General features: G+C 45.1%; 1 protein-coding gene across 2 annotated transcripts in view; it reads right to left on the bottom strand.

Annotated features, from left to right (window-relative positions):
- LOC136573210 (phospholipid-transporting ATPase IK-like) overlaps positions 1-16,332 on the bottom strand; it is a 170,370-nt gene that overhangs the window by 13,035 nt on the left and 141,003 nt on the right. For both annotated transcript variants that reach the window (XM_066574490.1, XM_066574489.1), the window contains 5 exons: positions 15,868-16,132; positions 11,617-11,840; positions 4,724-4,807; positions 4,120-4,356; positions 2,080-2,218 (listed from right to left, as the gene is read on the bottom strand). In XM_066574490.1, the coding sequence (XP_066430587.1) occupies positions 2,080-2,218; positions 4,120-4,356; positions 4,724-4,807; positions 11,617-11,840; positions 15,868-16,132 (949 nt within the window). The remainder of the gene's footprint in view (positions 1-2,079; positions 2,219-4,119; positions 4,357-4,723; positions 4,808-11,616; positions 11,841-15,867; positions 16,133-16,332) is intronic.

Here is a 16,332-nt window from a genome sequence, read left to right as displayed (position 1 = left end):
TCTGATACATGTAGTGCACCATGCTGACGAGCTGTCTCATCGGTGTCCCTCATAGGTGCAATTAGCTCCCTCATTTGATAGTCTGCTTCCTGCATGGTGAGAGGATGTATCTATATGCATTCCTTAGTCAGTAAGTATATGGCCGTTTTCTGTGATTGTTTTTAATTCTTGATTTCCCCTTCTGTGAAGCATTTATATTAGTGTAGGGACCCACTACAACGCAAGGAACCTTGACGTGGTTAGTGGGCTCATGTATCTTGGCCAACATCCAACCAATGCCTTGCATTTATTATCTATTATTCACATGCAGTGTGGCATTAAGACTCCAGGGGGAGCCCAGGGTGGCAGTACCAATGTGGTTCACTGATGGAAATGCAGGGCAACCCGCCGAATTATCATGGCGTCATTAATAGGTTGCTGGTCTACATGGTGCACTACATGTATCAGAATGGTCTGCCACTTTGTATCTACTCTGTGTGGGAGTATACACCAAGCAGCCACGCCCCTCTATATTAAGAGGCTGTGCGAGTGGCTGTGTCATCAGTGTCCCTCACAGGTGTAATTTGCTCCCTCATTTGGTAGTCAGCTACCTGCATGGTGAGAGGAGGATGCGTCTATATGCACTCCTCACTTAGTAAGTAACGGCCGTTTTCTGTGATTGTTTTTGTTTTTATATTTCCCCTAAATGGACTTTGAGGGGCCTATATATTAGAAAACACCCATAAATCACCTGATGCCTCAAAAGTTTCACAGTAGTATTAGCTATTTAGGTGTTTAACAGGAAATAAAGCAAAGAAGAAAGATTTCAAAATTATTTTTTTTCTTATTTTGCAAATTTTTATTTTACATCTTTTTCAGTAAAACAACAAGAGTTAGCAGGTTAACGAATCTCAATATTACTCTGAATCTGCAGTTTTCGTAAATATCTCACCTATGACCCCAGTGTGCAACAGGCCTCAGAAATGAAGGCGCACTTCGTGGCTATTGGGGCCTCCCTTTTATTAGGACATTTTCCAGGCATCATTTTAGGTTTGCAGAGGCCTTGAGATACTAAGACAGAAAAAACACCCCCCTCCCCCAAAAGGAGCCATTTTTGAAACTACACCCTTCAATGGGAAGTGTGTTTCACCCCATAGGTGTTTGAGAATTGAGCTCTGAAAAGAGTAAGTGCAATTTTTTCCAAAAACACATAGGTTCAGCCTCAGCCCTGAATGCTTCTTTTTAATGAGGGGCAACATGAGAAAAAGCAGCCCACAAGTTTTTACACAATTTTTCCCATTGATGTTAATGAGGTCTGTCAGCCAATACACTGGGGTCAGAGCAGCAAAATTGGTTTCTAGGCGTGCAAAATGTTAGAAAAAGAAACATGCCAAGAAAATGGAATTAATTAAAACACATTTTTTCAGGTAAAACCCTGCATGAGAGTCACCAAAGAGGAGCTGTAAAATGAATATTCACCGACAACCACCATCTGGCTGCTGCAATGGTGCTAAAAAATATACCGCACTTTCTGGCGTATAAGACGACCTTTTAACCCCGAAAAATCTGCTCTGCAGTCGGGGGTCGTCTTATACACCGGGTATACAGTGTCCGAAAAAAAAAAAAAGAATACTCACCTCCCGTGGTGCTGCTGCAGGCTGTCGCTCCCCCGTGCATGCTGGCAGAGCATTGCTTTCTGCAAGTGAGGCTTGAATGTCCCGCCTCCAAAAAGCTAATGCTCTGATTGGCTAACTTAGTCTGGCATTAGCCAATCACAGCCATTCATGATGTCATTTCTGTGGGGGTGTTTGTTAGCATTAAAAAGCATCATATCTGCCCGAATATTGTTTCGTTTCTCTTGGGGCTCGCACACACTTGCGGTTTTTTAATGCTGCGATATCTCAGTGTTTTTTTTACGCGAATGTCAATGGGACTTTCTAATGTTAAGATTGCATCACAAGTTTGGGCTCTGCGATTTTTGCGTGATGCGTTTTTAATATTAGAAACTCCCATTGACAATCGGGTGAAAAAACCACAAGTGTGCGGAGCGCTGACTGAGAGCAACGATACGTAAGTAACAGAGTAAGATGAAATATCTACCTAGGAAGTTGAAGTTCACCGCGCTTGAAGCGTACGCTGACGGCAGTGTGCAGAGGATGGAGACAACAAGGTAATTGATGAGAGAGAGCACAACAGCGAGTAACGCGAGCAGCGTATACGATGACATTAATACCAGAGCCTGAAGGAGAAAGAGAAAGCAACGTTACATGGGACAGAACAGAATCCATACGGGACAGCGTTAACGATGGCAATAGAAAGCCGGTGGCGGAGAGTTATGAAAGCTCAGGCGCCTACATTTTGGTCTAGAACACAAGGTTTTTCAGTCTACATGAAATGTCCAACATGAGACTATTATTAATGCCGGGTCACCTCACTTTATATCTAAATCTGTGGCCGGGGGTTGAGACCTGATTTACAGCGCGCTACTCCAGGGCTGAGGTGTTTCCAGCTCCAACCTTCACACCACAGAGAAAGAAGCCATTTCCTCCTAATTTAACATACAGCGAGCGACTTTTCTTGCTGAATTTGTCTCCTAACAGATCAGAACTTGGACCAAAAGTTGCACATAAAAGTCGTATCTGACAGCCTCCCCTTATGTGTTCAGATTCTCAGATCAGTCATGTGAAAAGTTGATAAAACAAATACAAAAATAAAATACTACTTTATGTTGTAATTCATGTATCTGTTATTGGCACTGATGGATGCAGATAAGGCCTGTAAGATATCAGTGCCAATAACAGAGACATGAATTACAACAGGGCCGAATAATCTACAAACACCTATTAATATTTGGAATGTGATATTCTTCAAGCAAATTCATTATTAATCTGATCCTGCCGACTACGCCAGTTGTTAAGGACCGCTAGACAGTCACATAACCTTTCAGGCCTTGGGTTCCAAATTAGTTCGTATCTGGGTGCACCAAGGAAATCAAGAACCAGACTTAAAGACGGTTATCCGTTTTCCTCAGATACGTAGAGTGAAGCCACGGCAAGTATATAGCTCACTCTGCTTAAGGCGTGTGTACCCTGAGCGTTTATTCACTTTGGTATAGTTCTAATACAGGAAAGGGATGCGTCATTAGTTACGGCGTTAATCTCATTGGGTTAGAAAAACATTAAGACTACTTTATAAAGTCCTAGCTGCTTTAGTCAAGAACAGCGCCACGCTTGTCCACAGGTTGCGTGTGGTTTTGCAGCTCAGTTCCATTCACTTTGAAAAGGTTTTGCTACAGATATTTATTCCTTACCCACAGGATAGGGGATAAATGTTTGATCGCTGGGGAATACGAAAACTGGAACCCTCAGAGACCCCCAGACTGGCATACTCGAGTGCCTCATATACTCGACTGCCGTCCTATTCACTTCTGTGGGACAGGCAGAGATTACACTCGGAAATTTCCCTCTTCCCCCTTCAAATAAAAGACAAGGGAGCAGCGTTGAGCATGTACAACACCACTCCATGCAAATGGGACACTCAGGTGTGTCAGACTCTGGATTGCTTGGGGTTCCATTGGTCGGATCGTCAGAGAACAGACATTTACACGCAAAGATAATTAATCTTTCAAATGGCCGAAAGATTTAAAGATTTAGCAATGTATTTGCATAAAGTTTAAGTTTCTTTAATCATCTTCATTTGCGTGTAAAAGGATCTTTAGTCACCTTCATTTTCCTCCATGAGTTGTTTTCTAAGCTGGCTGTCTGCATAAGATTGCATTATCTACTGCAATGCTATGGCAGCGGGCACAAGCGGAAATTCTGCAGGAAATCCCGCCGTGTAATTTCCACCCGTCTGCGGGAGATTCCTTCTGTTAGCTGCCATTAGCCAATCGACAAAATATTTTTTTTTTCGTGCCATCTGGACACTAAGTATTGCTGACCTGTCCCTATTATATGCTACTCTGAGGGCCTCCACAGACAAGCGCACGTGCAAAAACGCTCGCTGCTGCGGAGTGTATTCGTGCATGAACGAGTCTAAAGTCTGGAAGCCCTTATAGAAGGCGGCACAGTATAGTGAGAGGTGCGCATTAAACTATTCCTACAGCGCGCTGCTACACGGATACATCAATGGTTTCCTTACCTCAGCTATGACAGCCAGAATATAGATGTTAGATACAACATATGCGAACACATGATAGCTGTATGTGCGCGGGGGTCCAGAAGTATCATAGAACCCGAAATAGGCAGTAAAAAACATAACCAAGGACGTGTAGACGCCATAGAGGATGTACACAATGATCTTCGTGGGCAGAGGTGTGCCCCGCTTCCCTCTGATGTACAGGTGTGGATTCTTCAGACTGGTTTTACTATCAAAATCCTAGATAAGAAAAAGACACCATAAGCAGATGCATCCCAGTATGCCAAAAGTCCCCCCCCACCCCCACCCCCCCAGTAGCCATAGCTTTAAAAAGCTGTATTTCAGCCCGATTTTCTTGCAGTAAATCAAGCTAGCGGCACCGCGCTGCGGCGGACAATCCAGCGCTGTATTACATGTATATATAAATAGTTTAATAAAAAAGGAAAAACAGAAGCAGAAATGTCTGGTGATTACAGAATTCTGACCCGGAGATGGAGGTTCACTCTTTTACAGATTCTTTAGTATTTAGGATTTCCCAGCAGCCTTCATACAAGATGTCACCAACTGCTGAGTGGCCCAGGGACAATGTTAGGGATTCCCAACTTACCTTGTCTATAATCCCGATGTAGAGCGCTGGATACAGAGTAAACATAATGGCGTTCCACAATAGAAACCAAGAGTCGCATCCAATCTATTGATTGAAGGGAAAAAAAAATTGTGAAAAATATTTTTCAGCATACTAACATGACCAAGATTCATCAGGAATTGGTCAGCTGTGGTCCGGGCACGCAACAACTTGGCAGCGGTGCTGCAGGGTGCGGCAGCAGGTGGAGTAGCTACTACTGCAGCTGCACGCTATGAAGCTGCTGCAGGAGTACGAGTGCCTGCGAGCAGCCCTGTGTGCGCTCTACGCAGGGCCACGTGTGTATGACTGGCCCCAGAGGAGCTTCCCTGTACAGCCCAGTCTGCCAGAAGCCCCTCACAGAGCCTGCACTGCCCCTTAGTGTGGTAAATCCTCCGCGGCAGTCCTGACATGAGGGGACACACAGACCTGCAAAGCAAGACAGCTTCCAGGACATGTGATGTCACGGTAATGTCATTACCTGTGTGCGAGGAGTCAGGGACCACATGACCAGTGGATGTAGGACTTGGCTGTGTTGGTTGTGATCCCTGCTGGATGAGCTGAAGTGATGAGAATGTATGTATTAGAGCTGTGTGTGATGTGTGGGGATCAGAATGGATTTAGTGGAGCTGTGTGTGATTTGTGGGGGTCAGGATGGATGTAGTAGAGCTGTTTGTGTGATGTGTAGGGGTCAGGGTGGATGTAGTGGAGCTGTGTGTGTGATGTGTGGGGGTCAGGGTAGATGTAGTGGAGCTGTGTGTGTGATGTGTGGGGGTCAGGGTAGATGTAGTGGAGCTGTGTGTGTGGTGTGTGGGGGTCAGGGTGGATGTAGTGGAGCTGTGTGTGATGTGTGGGGGTCAGGGTGGATGTAGTGGAGCTGTGTGTATGATGTGTGGGGGTCAAGATGTAGAGCCGTGTGTGATTTTTGGGGATCAGGATGGATGTAGTAGAGCTGTGTGTGATGTCTGGGGGTCAGGATGGATGTAGTACAGCTGTGTGTGTAATGTATGGGGTCAGGATGAATGGAGTAGAGCTGTGTGTGATGTGTGGGGATCAGGATGGATGTAGTAGAGCTGTGTGTAATGTGGGGGGGGGATCAGGATGGATATAGCACAGCTGTGTGTGTGTGATGTGTGGGGGTCAAGATGTAGTAGAGCTGTGTGTGATGTGGGTAGTCCGGAAGGATGTAGTAGAGCTGTGTTTGATGTGTGGGGGTCAGGATGGATGTCTGGCCAGCCGTGAAGCAACAGTGTCGGGACCCGAGGAGGAGAGTGGAGAAGCAGTACAATGAGGTATGTACCATGTACTGCATGTAAACTCGCATGTTTAGGTGGTATACTTTATACCAGCTGTACATTTAATTATGTACAGGACATATCCAGGTTACATCTACATCAGTATGTACAGGGGATGTATATCTGCTATATATAGTGATATGAAGCATGCTGGTATAACCTGGGTATTTCCTGTACATAATTATACTAGTAATTATTAGGAAATTATAGTACCAGTGTTTCTGGTGGCGCAATGTGCCACACAGTTTTGCTACATGGTACATCCATTATGATCCCCACACATCACACTCACAGTAGCTTGATTATCACACAAGACAAACACAGGTTGTGTCCTGTTATTTCTGTGTAGCAGCTTGCTGTTTAACTGGTGTCCTGTTGTCTGTTCTGCACAGCTTGCGGCGTGACTTGTGTCCTGTTGTTTGTGCTGTTGCTGCATGCTGTGTGAACGGTGTCTGATGCTGCTGGATCATGTGCCTTGTTAGAGTAGGGACCGCAAGACATGAGGAGCCTTGATCGCGGCCTCACGGCTTAAGTTCATTGGGCAATGTACAAACTATTCCCTCGTTTTTATATTTAGATTTACCATCTGCTTTAGCATGTGAGAATGGTTGGTGAGTGTGTTGTTCATTTTTCCTATGTTATGGCTGCCCATGAGTCCAGGCCGCGGTGTGGAGTTCTCTGTCCAGTTGGTGTTATCGTCAGCACGTCCAGCCTGAATTCGTTTTCGGTCCCTTGGTGTTAACCCGTGTCCTTCGGTCCCGTTAGTGTGGGTCTGGTGCTTATTTGCCCACACAAACATAACAATCTCTTATGCATGTGATATAAATTTTACACCAATATGGGGTAAATCTGCTTTGATGCCTCTGTCTAGAGCGAGCCGCTGAGTGACTCTGTCCCACTATGTGGACTGCAGATCTCTAATATTGCAGGATGGTCATTCGTTTTGAATGTATATCCTCTGATAGATCTCGTTAGGTACACAGGGTTGTGGACTCACTGGACCAACGCACCGGAGAGTTGAGGAGGTACAAGTAGACTGAGCTGAGCAGAAACAGGATGTGCTCACACCAGGGGGCCAGCAGTGAATGGTGGTCTCCAGCTCAGGTAAATAGAGGAGTAATGACCTAAGACATCTTTTGAGCGATAATCGTTATGTGCCTTTACAGCGCAAGCTGATCGCTCATTTATACCTCCTCTCACACCACATGACATGACAGACTGATACATTTACATGCAGGCTTTGGATTTTATTGACAGTTAACCTCTCAAGCGCTGCAGCTGTCCAACACACATACTGAAAATGACAGGACAGCTTTGCAAAGTGCATCAACACAAGACAAACATGTATGACATTTATGGAGGGGACCAGGGTGATGTACTGGGTCACTACAATAATATTGATTTTGGGGTGATTTCCCATAATGCATCAAGCCACTGCCTTCCGTCAATTCCATTACTTAACATTATTTCATGGATTTGACAAAGTGTGCCCTGGGACAAAAAGTTCTGTCACTGCTTGATGGCAAGGTGCAGGGGCGTAGCTCAAGGCTCATGGGCCCGGGTGCAAAAGTTTATCTTGGGGCCCCCCAACTTCACTTAACCCCTTAATGCAGGGGCGTAACGTGAAGCTCCTGGGCCCCAATACAAAATCTCTAATGGGGCCCCCAACTATAATGCTTTATTCATAGTACTGGGCTCCCTATGTGGAGAAAAGAGGCTATGGGCCCCCTAACGCTCGTGAGCCTGGGTGGAACTGCATCCCCTGCATCCCCTATAGTTACGCCAGTGGCAAAGTGTTGTTATTGGGTTGGTACAAGCTAAACTGGGTTACCTCTTAGCCAAGCTCCTGCTCTAACTGCCAGGAGTGAATGCACCTCATATCCTGGTAGTTTAACCCCTTACATGCCGTAATCAATATCAACTACAGCATGTAAGCAGATGACAGGGGTGGAGAATCCCTCTGTCACCTATTGGCACTTTGCAGTGCGATTGCAAGGTAACAATGGGTTCCCATGCTAGCCTGACAGAAGCCCCCATGTCTGCCATGTAACTGCCTTTGGCAGAACCTAATAGGCTGTCGCCATTGATTTATTAGATTGCAGTACATAAGTAATGCAGTGTACTACCCTAGCGATTGCATCTTCAAAGTCCCCTTCAGGGACTAAAAAATATCATCAAAAAAAGTTCAATAAACTTTATTTTTAGAAAATCCAGTTTAAAAAAATACACACTTTTACTTTTTGAATAGATATTACCACGTTTGGAACGAACCAGGCAATGAAATCATGCATGGTGAACGCTGTAAAAAATTTTTTTAAAACTACCGCCACAATTGTTTTTCTTTTGTTAGATGCCTGAAAAACACAATAAAAAAGCAATTCAAAAAGGTCAAATGGACCTCAAAATGGTACGGAAAAAAAAACAAGCCCTCACAGAGCTGCGCTACTCGTACAATAACAATGCTGATATATACTGATCAGATAAGAAAGTCATCGGGTGATTTTTCCTGAATGGTGAAAGCTGTAAAAATAAAACCCCAAAATAATGGCAGAATTTCTGAATTTTTTTCCACCCCCCTCCCCAAAAAACGTAACAAAAGTTCTATAATACATTACATGCACCCCAAATATACAACTCATCCCAAAAATACAAACCCTCATATGGCTTAGGCAGGGAGTTATGTCTCTTGCAATGCGACAAGAGAAAACAAAATTCTGCTCCTCTCCTGGGTCCACGCAGCTCCCTGCTCCGTGCCCAATCTGTGCTTACAGGCTGCTGAAGCCTGTGTACTGGACATCACAGGCTGCTGCAGCCAATCAGCGTTCAAGTGCTGGTGTCTGCAATTAGCTGCAGCACATCTTGCATCCCATAAGCAGGCGGCTGCAGACCTGGAGCTGTTGTGGTGGGACATGTGGGGAGTCGGGTGAGGTGAGTATAAGCTGGTTTTGTTTTTTTAATTTATCTGGCCCCCCTTGATCCACTTAAGGAGGTTTTCTGGGCAAATTCTATTGATGCAATATAGTGATGACAAACATAAGAGTAAGAAGAAAGCCCTTCTGTCTGACATGTTTCAGACCATAAATGGGTCTTTACTCCCTACCCTACAAGCTGGGATCTAGAAGCACAGCCTGTACTTGCATGTAGACCTGACATACGTTGGTGCAAAGGTGTTTAGAATGAAATGAACCGTAAATCCATTTATGTTAAAAACTATACAAAAACAAAATAGAATATATAGCGCCAATAGTGCAAAGTTCAATCCGGACGAAAATGTAAACCAGAGGGATATGTGGTGTTTTACATAAAAATCCAGAAGAACGCGCCTCCAAGTCACCGCCCCTCACGAAAGCAGGACATTCGCCACAATGTATGCTGCAAAATTGTGTAGATATTAGAGGGACTATGAGAATCCAGATTATCTGAACGATGAACATAATCTCTAATGCATTCTTTTTGTGATACTGTAGTGGGCCAGCTCATCATCCTGGTCCCCCCATGAATGTCATACATGTTTGTCCTATATAGATGCACTGTGCAAAGCTTGTCTTGTCAAATCCTGTGTGTGTTGCACAGCTGCGGCGTTTGAGAGGTTAATGTAAATGTATCAGTTTGTCTTGTCATGTGGTACAAGTGAAGGTATAAATAGAAATGTCTGAGAGCGGGAAAGGAGTTCTATCTTCAGTCTGTGAGTGCCATCTTGTTCAGGGACCCATGAGAGTGCCAACACAGAGCCGCATGGAACCACCTTCAGCTTCCATGTAGGTGAAGATGGAAGAGGAGTGACATCCCATAGCATTTGGAGAGTGGATGTAAATGGAGCGAGTCCCAGCAACAGAGAGAGAGAGACCTACAATAATTCTGTACAGGTACTAGTTCACATCACAAGCTTTTCCTGAGCGGCCATCTGAAGTTAGGATCACCGCACAGAGGTACACGACTGAGTTACACCCACACGTCTGCCGTGCGGAGTGTTTATTGTTTAAGCCTTCCTGTCAATAATTTTCTGCCAGAGTGTCTGCAGAGTGACCCCTACCCCCTTCCTTCTCTGGAGTGCTCCCAATCCAGGACCCGGTAAAATACAGATAATGTGGACTGTAGGGCTATATTCATCCTGTGTATCCTCCCTACCTCCGAGCTGTGGCCTACTTACGTTGAAAGTGATTTGTACCTGGCTTACCTTAAACACCTGTTGTAAAAGTTTTTATTCATTTAGTAAAAGTTATACCGGGCCCTAACTGTTCCTGGGGACCCGAGGTACTATACACAAGTCTCTGTGTTCTTTTCTCCGCTGCATAGCATAACAGTATGTGGGAATGGTGGCGTCTTGAGTGATCAGTACTACTACTCCCCATCCTTTTATTGGCATTCCCTATCATAGGGGTGTCTAAGCTGACCTGCAATACTACACTGGCCTTGGCTGCGTGTCATCCCTCCGGGACCAGAGCCTGGTCAGTGCCGCCATGACAAGTCAGCACTTCACCCTCCCAGCTCTTCACATTAGTCAGGTGCCCGGGTCACCCCTCTGGGGTGTTGCAATACAACCACATAAGTACCAACGCATACGCTGTATACAGTACACTACATACAGGGGGCAACGCAGATCTTCCGTGAATCCACTTCAGAAAAGTCGCCCAATCTTCTCATCTGTCCTTAATGTGCAGACAAGACTCCCCGCCCACATACAGAAATTAGCCTGCGAACTGGTCCACCAGTTGTGCAAGGTGCTATCACAATCAAGGACCTGCCAGTGGTCCAGCCATCAAAACTAGTCAGAGTCGCTCAGATCCTTAGATTTGCCCATTTTTCCTGCTTCCAGCACATCAACAACAACAGCTGACTGTTCATTGGCTGCTTGAATATGGAACACTCCTTTGTGCAATATTGTATCACTGTTATTAAAGGGGTTGTCTCGTGACAGCAAGTGGGTCTATACACTTCTGTATGGCCATATTAATGCACTTTGTAATATACATCGTGCATTAAATATGAGCCATACAGAAGTTATTCACTTACCTGCTCCGTTGCTGGCATCCCCGTCGCCATGGATCCGTCTAATTTTGATGTTTTCTTGCTTTTTTAGACGCGCTTGCGCTGTGCGGTCTTCTGCCTGGTGAATGGGGCCGCTCGTGCCGGAGAGCTGGTCTGCGCGTCGTCATCGTAGCTCCGCCTCCGTCACGTGGTGCCGATCAGCCAATGAGGTGGCTGTATCGGCAGTGGAACGCGGAAGACAGAAGAAGAAACTCCACGGTGCACCATGGGAAGACCCGCGGTGCACCGTGGGAGAAGACCAGCGGCGCCATCTTTAAAAGACGAAATGAAGAAGCTGCAGAACGCTGATGCAGGTAAGTGCAATGTGCTTGTTAAAAACTAACACAGGCTTTCTTTTTCACAGGGCAGAATGCAGGGGTCCATTTAAAAAAAAAAAAATTCGCTTTCGCCGCGAGACAACCCCTTTAAGGTTATGGCTTCTGATCTACAAACTCTATGCAAATATCCCCTCTTCACAGATTAAATGTCGGACCCCCCAGGACCGCTGCCTCAATACACCCATTTGTTTTCAGTATTATAGAATGTATCACTCACCAAAGCAGAGAAGCCGTTGAAGAAAGCAAACCAGAAATTGTGAATAAGACTCGCAAACGTCTTGTAGTTGTAGAAGCAAAAAAAGTTTGAAATACGTAAAAACGACAAACGTCCGTGGAAAAAAAGCAGATTCTGGAGATAAGAGAACTGCGCCAGCGCAAAATCCCCGACGAGAGCGGCTTGTAGTCCTTCTTTCCCAATGATGCCGACACCGACATGAGCAGCTGTGGAGCAAGCAGACGCTAGACATTAGTCTGGGGAATACACGTAATAATAAGTCGGTGACTTCAGAACTCGGCGGCGGCGGTCTTATTATTATCTACAAAGTAACAGATCTCAATGAAAAATAACAGCTGTGTGACAGCTGCAGCAGGGGATTCCTTGGATGTGAAACCACTGGATGCGGTCACATCCATGGGTTTCGCCTTGCAGACAATGAGGCCGGCGGCAGCAGCGGTGACCCCACTGACATACAGAGAAGATCGCGATCCTCTGCCATAGCTGTCACAGAGGATTTCTTCATCCCCACATGGAGTCCCCTCATCACTGAACACTGTCACAGAATTGTCATAGTTCCCATGACAAGGGGACTCCCCATGGGGATAAAGAATTCCCCTGCCACAGCACAAATGTTTTACCGGTGCAAATTTTTGGCGCAGGTAAATCTCGGACATTTGTCCGCTGCCATTGAAAAGCATTGGTTCTAATAGATGCGAATGGCAGACACAAAAAACATGCACAACACAAAATGCTGGTCTGACTGAGCCCTTAGGCTGCTTTCACAGCTGCGTTAGGGTCAGTTCAGGATTTCCGTCTCTCTGCTCAGTTTTTGGAGGACAGAAACTGATATAAAACCCAAAAATAGATCCTCTTTTGCCCCATTGATTTCAACGGGGTTTAAAAAAATTGGAAGGCTTCAGTTTGCTTTCATTCTGTCTGGTTTCTGTTTTTAATGGAAAACTAATGCTGCAGACCGCGCCATTTCTCTGTTCTCTCAGTTGGCCATTTGTTTTTGCTTTTTTTTAAATCTTATTGAAATCAAATGGGGAAAAAAATCAGTTTTTTTCCATTTTCTTTTACTTTTTCTCCTCCAAAACTGGAGCAGAGACAGAAACCCTGAACTGACCCTAACGCCGCTGTGAAAGCAGCATTACTGGAACTGACCCTAACGCCGGTGTGAAAGCAGCCTTACCTGAACTGACCCTAACGCCAGTGTGAAAGCAGCATTACTTGAACTGACCCTAACGCCGGTGTGAAAGCAGCCTTACCTGAACTGACCCTAACGCCGGTGTGAGAGCAGCCTTACCTGAACTGACCCTAACGCCGGTGTGAGAGCAGCCTTACCTGAACTGACCCTAACGCCGGTGTGAGAGCAGCCTTACCTAAACTGACCCTAACGCCGGTGTGAGAGCAGCCTTACCTGAACGGACCCTAATGCCGGTGTGAGAGCAGCCTTACCTGAACTGACCCTAACACCGGTGTGAGAGCAGCCTTACCTGAACTGACCCTAACACCGGTGTGAGAGCAGCCTTACCTGAACTGACCCTAACGCCGGTGTGAGAGCAGCCTTACCTGAACTGACCCTAACGCCGGTGTGAGAGCAGCCTTACCTGAACTGACCCTAATGTCGGTGTGAGAGCAGCCTTACCTGAACTGACCCTAATGCCGGTGTGAGAGCGGCCTTACCTGAACTGACCTTAACACCCGTGTGAAAGCAGCCTTACCACGGCCAACCTATGCAGCACATGACTGAGTTAAGATAGTGGATGATGATAATGCAGAATTTAATAGCATTTTCTGCAAACGTCAGGCAAATCCTGCCAGGACCCAGGACACATGACTGTCAATCTGCATTCAGCCACCCACACAGGCTGATTGACAGCTTCTCTCATGTGAGCCCATCTCCAGGGAAAGCTGACATATAATCTAGGGTTTCTATAGAAATGATAACACTGCACACGTGCTTGAGCTGAGGTGTGCACCACTTACAGGAGGCACCGCGGGCAGGAGGTAAGTCGCTGGAGGCAGTCTGATGCTCAGGGCAATCTTCTGCTGGGAAACCTTGGTTTCATGAGGCCGGTACTTCACACATACCACCTACCTTTGGTGTGGATTTCAATGCAGATCCACAGTAGATTTTACCATTTCAACTAAATCAAATTGATGGGGTGAAATCTGCTGTGGATCTGCACCAAAAGCCATGTCAAAATATGCACCAAACACTGACATTTTGATGTACATTTTTGTGAGGATTTTTCTGGTGTAGCAAGTCTGCCACATTGGAAGTATTGCCAACTCAAAGTGATGACATATCACTCGGATATGCCACCACTTTATGATCAGTGGGACCCACACCAATTCAGGGATACGGCCCCCTTATTCTCAGGATTGAAAGCCCCCCAGGATCAGATCACTAAGTGTTGGCATAATTTAGCAATATACTATCACTGCATGAGATGGGAACAGGGGCGTGTCTGAAGGCTCAGGGGCCCAGGTGCAAAAGTTCAGCTCAGGTCCCCCTCCCTTCTATTTGTACCAGTACCCATACCTAAACTGCCCTGCAAACAGGTGCAAAATGAATCTATATACATAATCCAGCGCTTTGACATAAACATGACGCTTTTCTGGACTATATGAAAATGTGTTTGCAGCCCCTTTAGGCCGTGTTCATGTTTTTTCCTGCATTTTTGAACCACAATTGAAATCACATCAAAAAATTGCATGCGGTACACAAAGACCACACGTGGATTCAAACAATAGGTGTTTAAAAAAAAAAAACTGCATGCAGGTTTTTGATGCGTTTTTTTAAATTGTGCATAAAGTGTGCAATCATAAACAGGAAATACCCAGGTTATACCAGCATGCTCCATATCACTATATACGGGAAATTTATACCCTATACCAGCTGTGCATATATCATTATATACAGGAGATACCCAGGTTATACCAGCATGCTCCATATCACTATATACAGGAGATGTATAACTTATAGCAGCTGTACATGTATAATTATATACAGGAGATACCCAGGTTATACCAGCATGCTATATATCACTATATACAGGAGATATATAACTCATACCAGCTGTGTATTTATATATATATATATATATATATATATATATATATATATATATATATATATTATATATATATATACACATACATACACATACATATATATATATACTGTATATATATATATATACACACACACACACGCACATATACATACAGGAGATACCCAGGTTATACCAGCATGCTCCATATCACTATATACGGGAAATTTATACCCTATACTAGCTGTACATATATAATTATATACAGGAGATACCCAGGTTATACCAGCATGCTCCATATCACTGTATACAGGGGAATGTATAACTTATACCAGCTGTACATATATAATTATATACAGGAGATACCCAGGTTATACCAGCACGCTCCATATCACTATATACAGGATGTATAACTTATACCAGCTGTACATATATAATTATATACAGGAGATACCCAGGTTATACCAGCATGCTCCATATCACTATATACAGTGGGATATATAACGTATACCAGCTGTACATATATAATTATATACAGGAGATACCCAGGTTATACCAGCATGCTATATATCACTATATACAGGGGATATAAAACTTATACCAGCTGTAAATATATAATTATATACAGGAGATACCCAGGTTATACCAGCATGCTCCATATCGCTTTATAGAGTAGCTGTACATCCTCCTGTATATAGTAATATGGAGCATGCTGGTATAACCAGGGTATCTCCTGTAAATAATTATAAGTTATACCCACATATTTGAGTACATATAGTACTAACCTCCATATGTACTCCCCCTCTACTCCCCCTCTGCTCCCCGACACTGTCAGAGCACGGTTGACCAGACCAATCACACAGCCGGCTGTGCACTAACAGACTGCAGTTGTGGCCAATCACAACTGTAGTCTCTCAGGGGAAGGGAGGAGCGCATGCCTGGGGAGTCTGCAGCTGGTAATTGGCTGCCAGCTCCCCCAGTAACTGCCCTCCCCTCACTGAGTGTGACCCACAGCTGGCAGCAGTAAGACTGTATATGGCGTGGGCCAACAAGTCCCCATTCGCGAAGAGGCCGAGTTGCAATTGCGGTCCCTGCGCCCCCTAGTGGTACGCCACTGGATGGGAATATAGCTTTAACGCTAGAATTTTCTCCTGTAAGTTAGTTGAGTTGATCTACCAAAATGGATTCTTACTCTTTAACATGTTGACATCATTTCCGCCATCTCCGATAGCAAGTGTTGTGACCTTCTTGTTCTTCTTCACCAGCTCCACTATGCTAGCCTTCTGCTTCGGTGTCATCCGGCAGCAGATGACAGATTGGTGCTGACATGCCAATTCCACCAGCCTTTTCCTTCTGAGCTCAGCGCTCTGGTCCGTGACCTCCTTCCTCTTGAATGCCGAAAGAAACTTCTTCCACGCAGACATTTCTTGAGCCTCTGAAGTATGGATAAATGTACTCTGAAGGAAAAGTAGAAGGCATTCTCATCAAGGTCATTACAATGCACTAATAGCCTGTCACCTGGTGCTCCTGGGACCTGTAGTTCTCTGGGTTAGCACATTGCTGCAGGTGTGGGATGATTGAGCTGGCTGGGGGTGTCCTGCTGCGGTCAGCCAATCACCTCCGGTCTGCTGCACATAAATACCAGGATCCAATATAT

The sequence above is a fragment of the Eleutherodactylus coqui genome, chromosome 7 (genome assembly GCF_035609145.1).
Source record: "Eleutherodactylus coqui strain aEleCoq1 chromosome 7, aEleCoq1.hap1, whole genome shotgun sequence".
In the NCBI taxonomy this organism is placed as follows: domain Eukaryota; kingdom Metazoa; phylum Chordata; class Amphibia; order Anura; family Eleutherodactylidae; genus Eleutherodactylus; species Eleutherodactylus coqui.
This window is presented reverse-complemented; position numbering and strand designations above follow the sequence as displayed.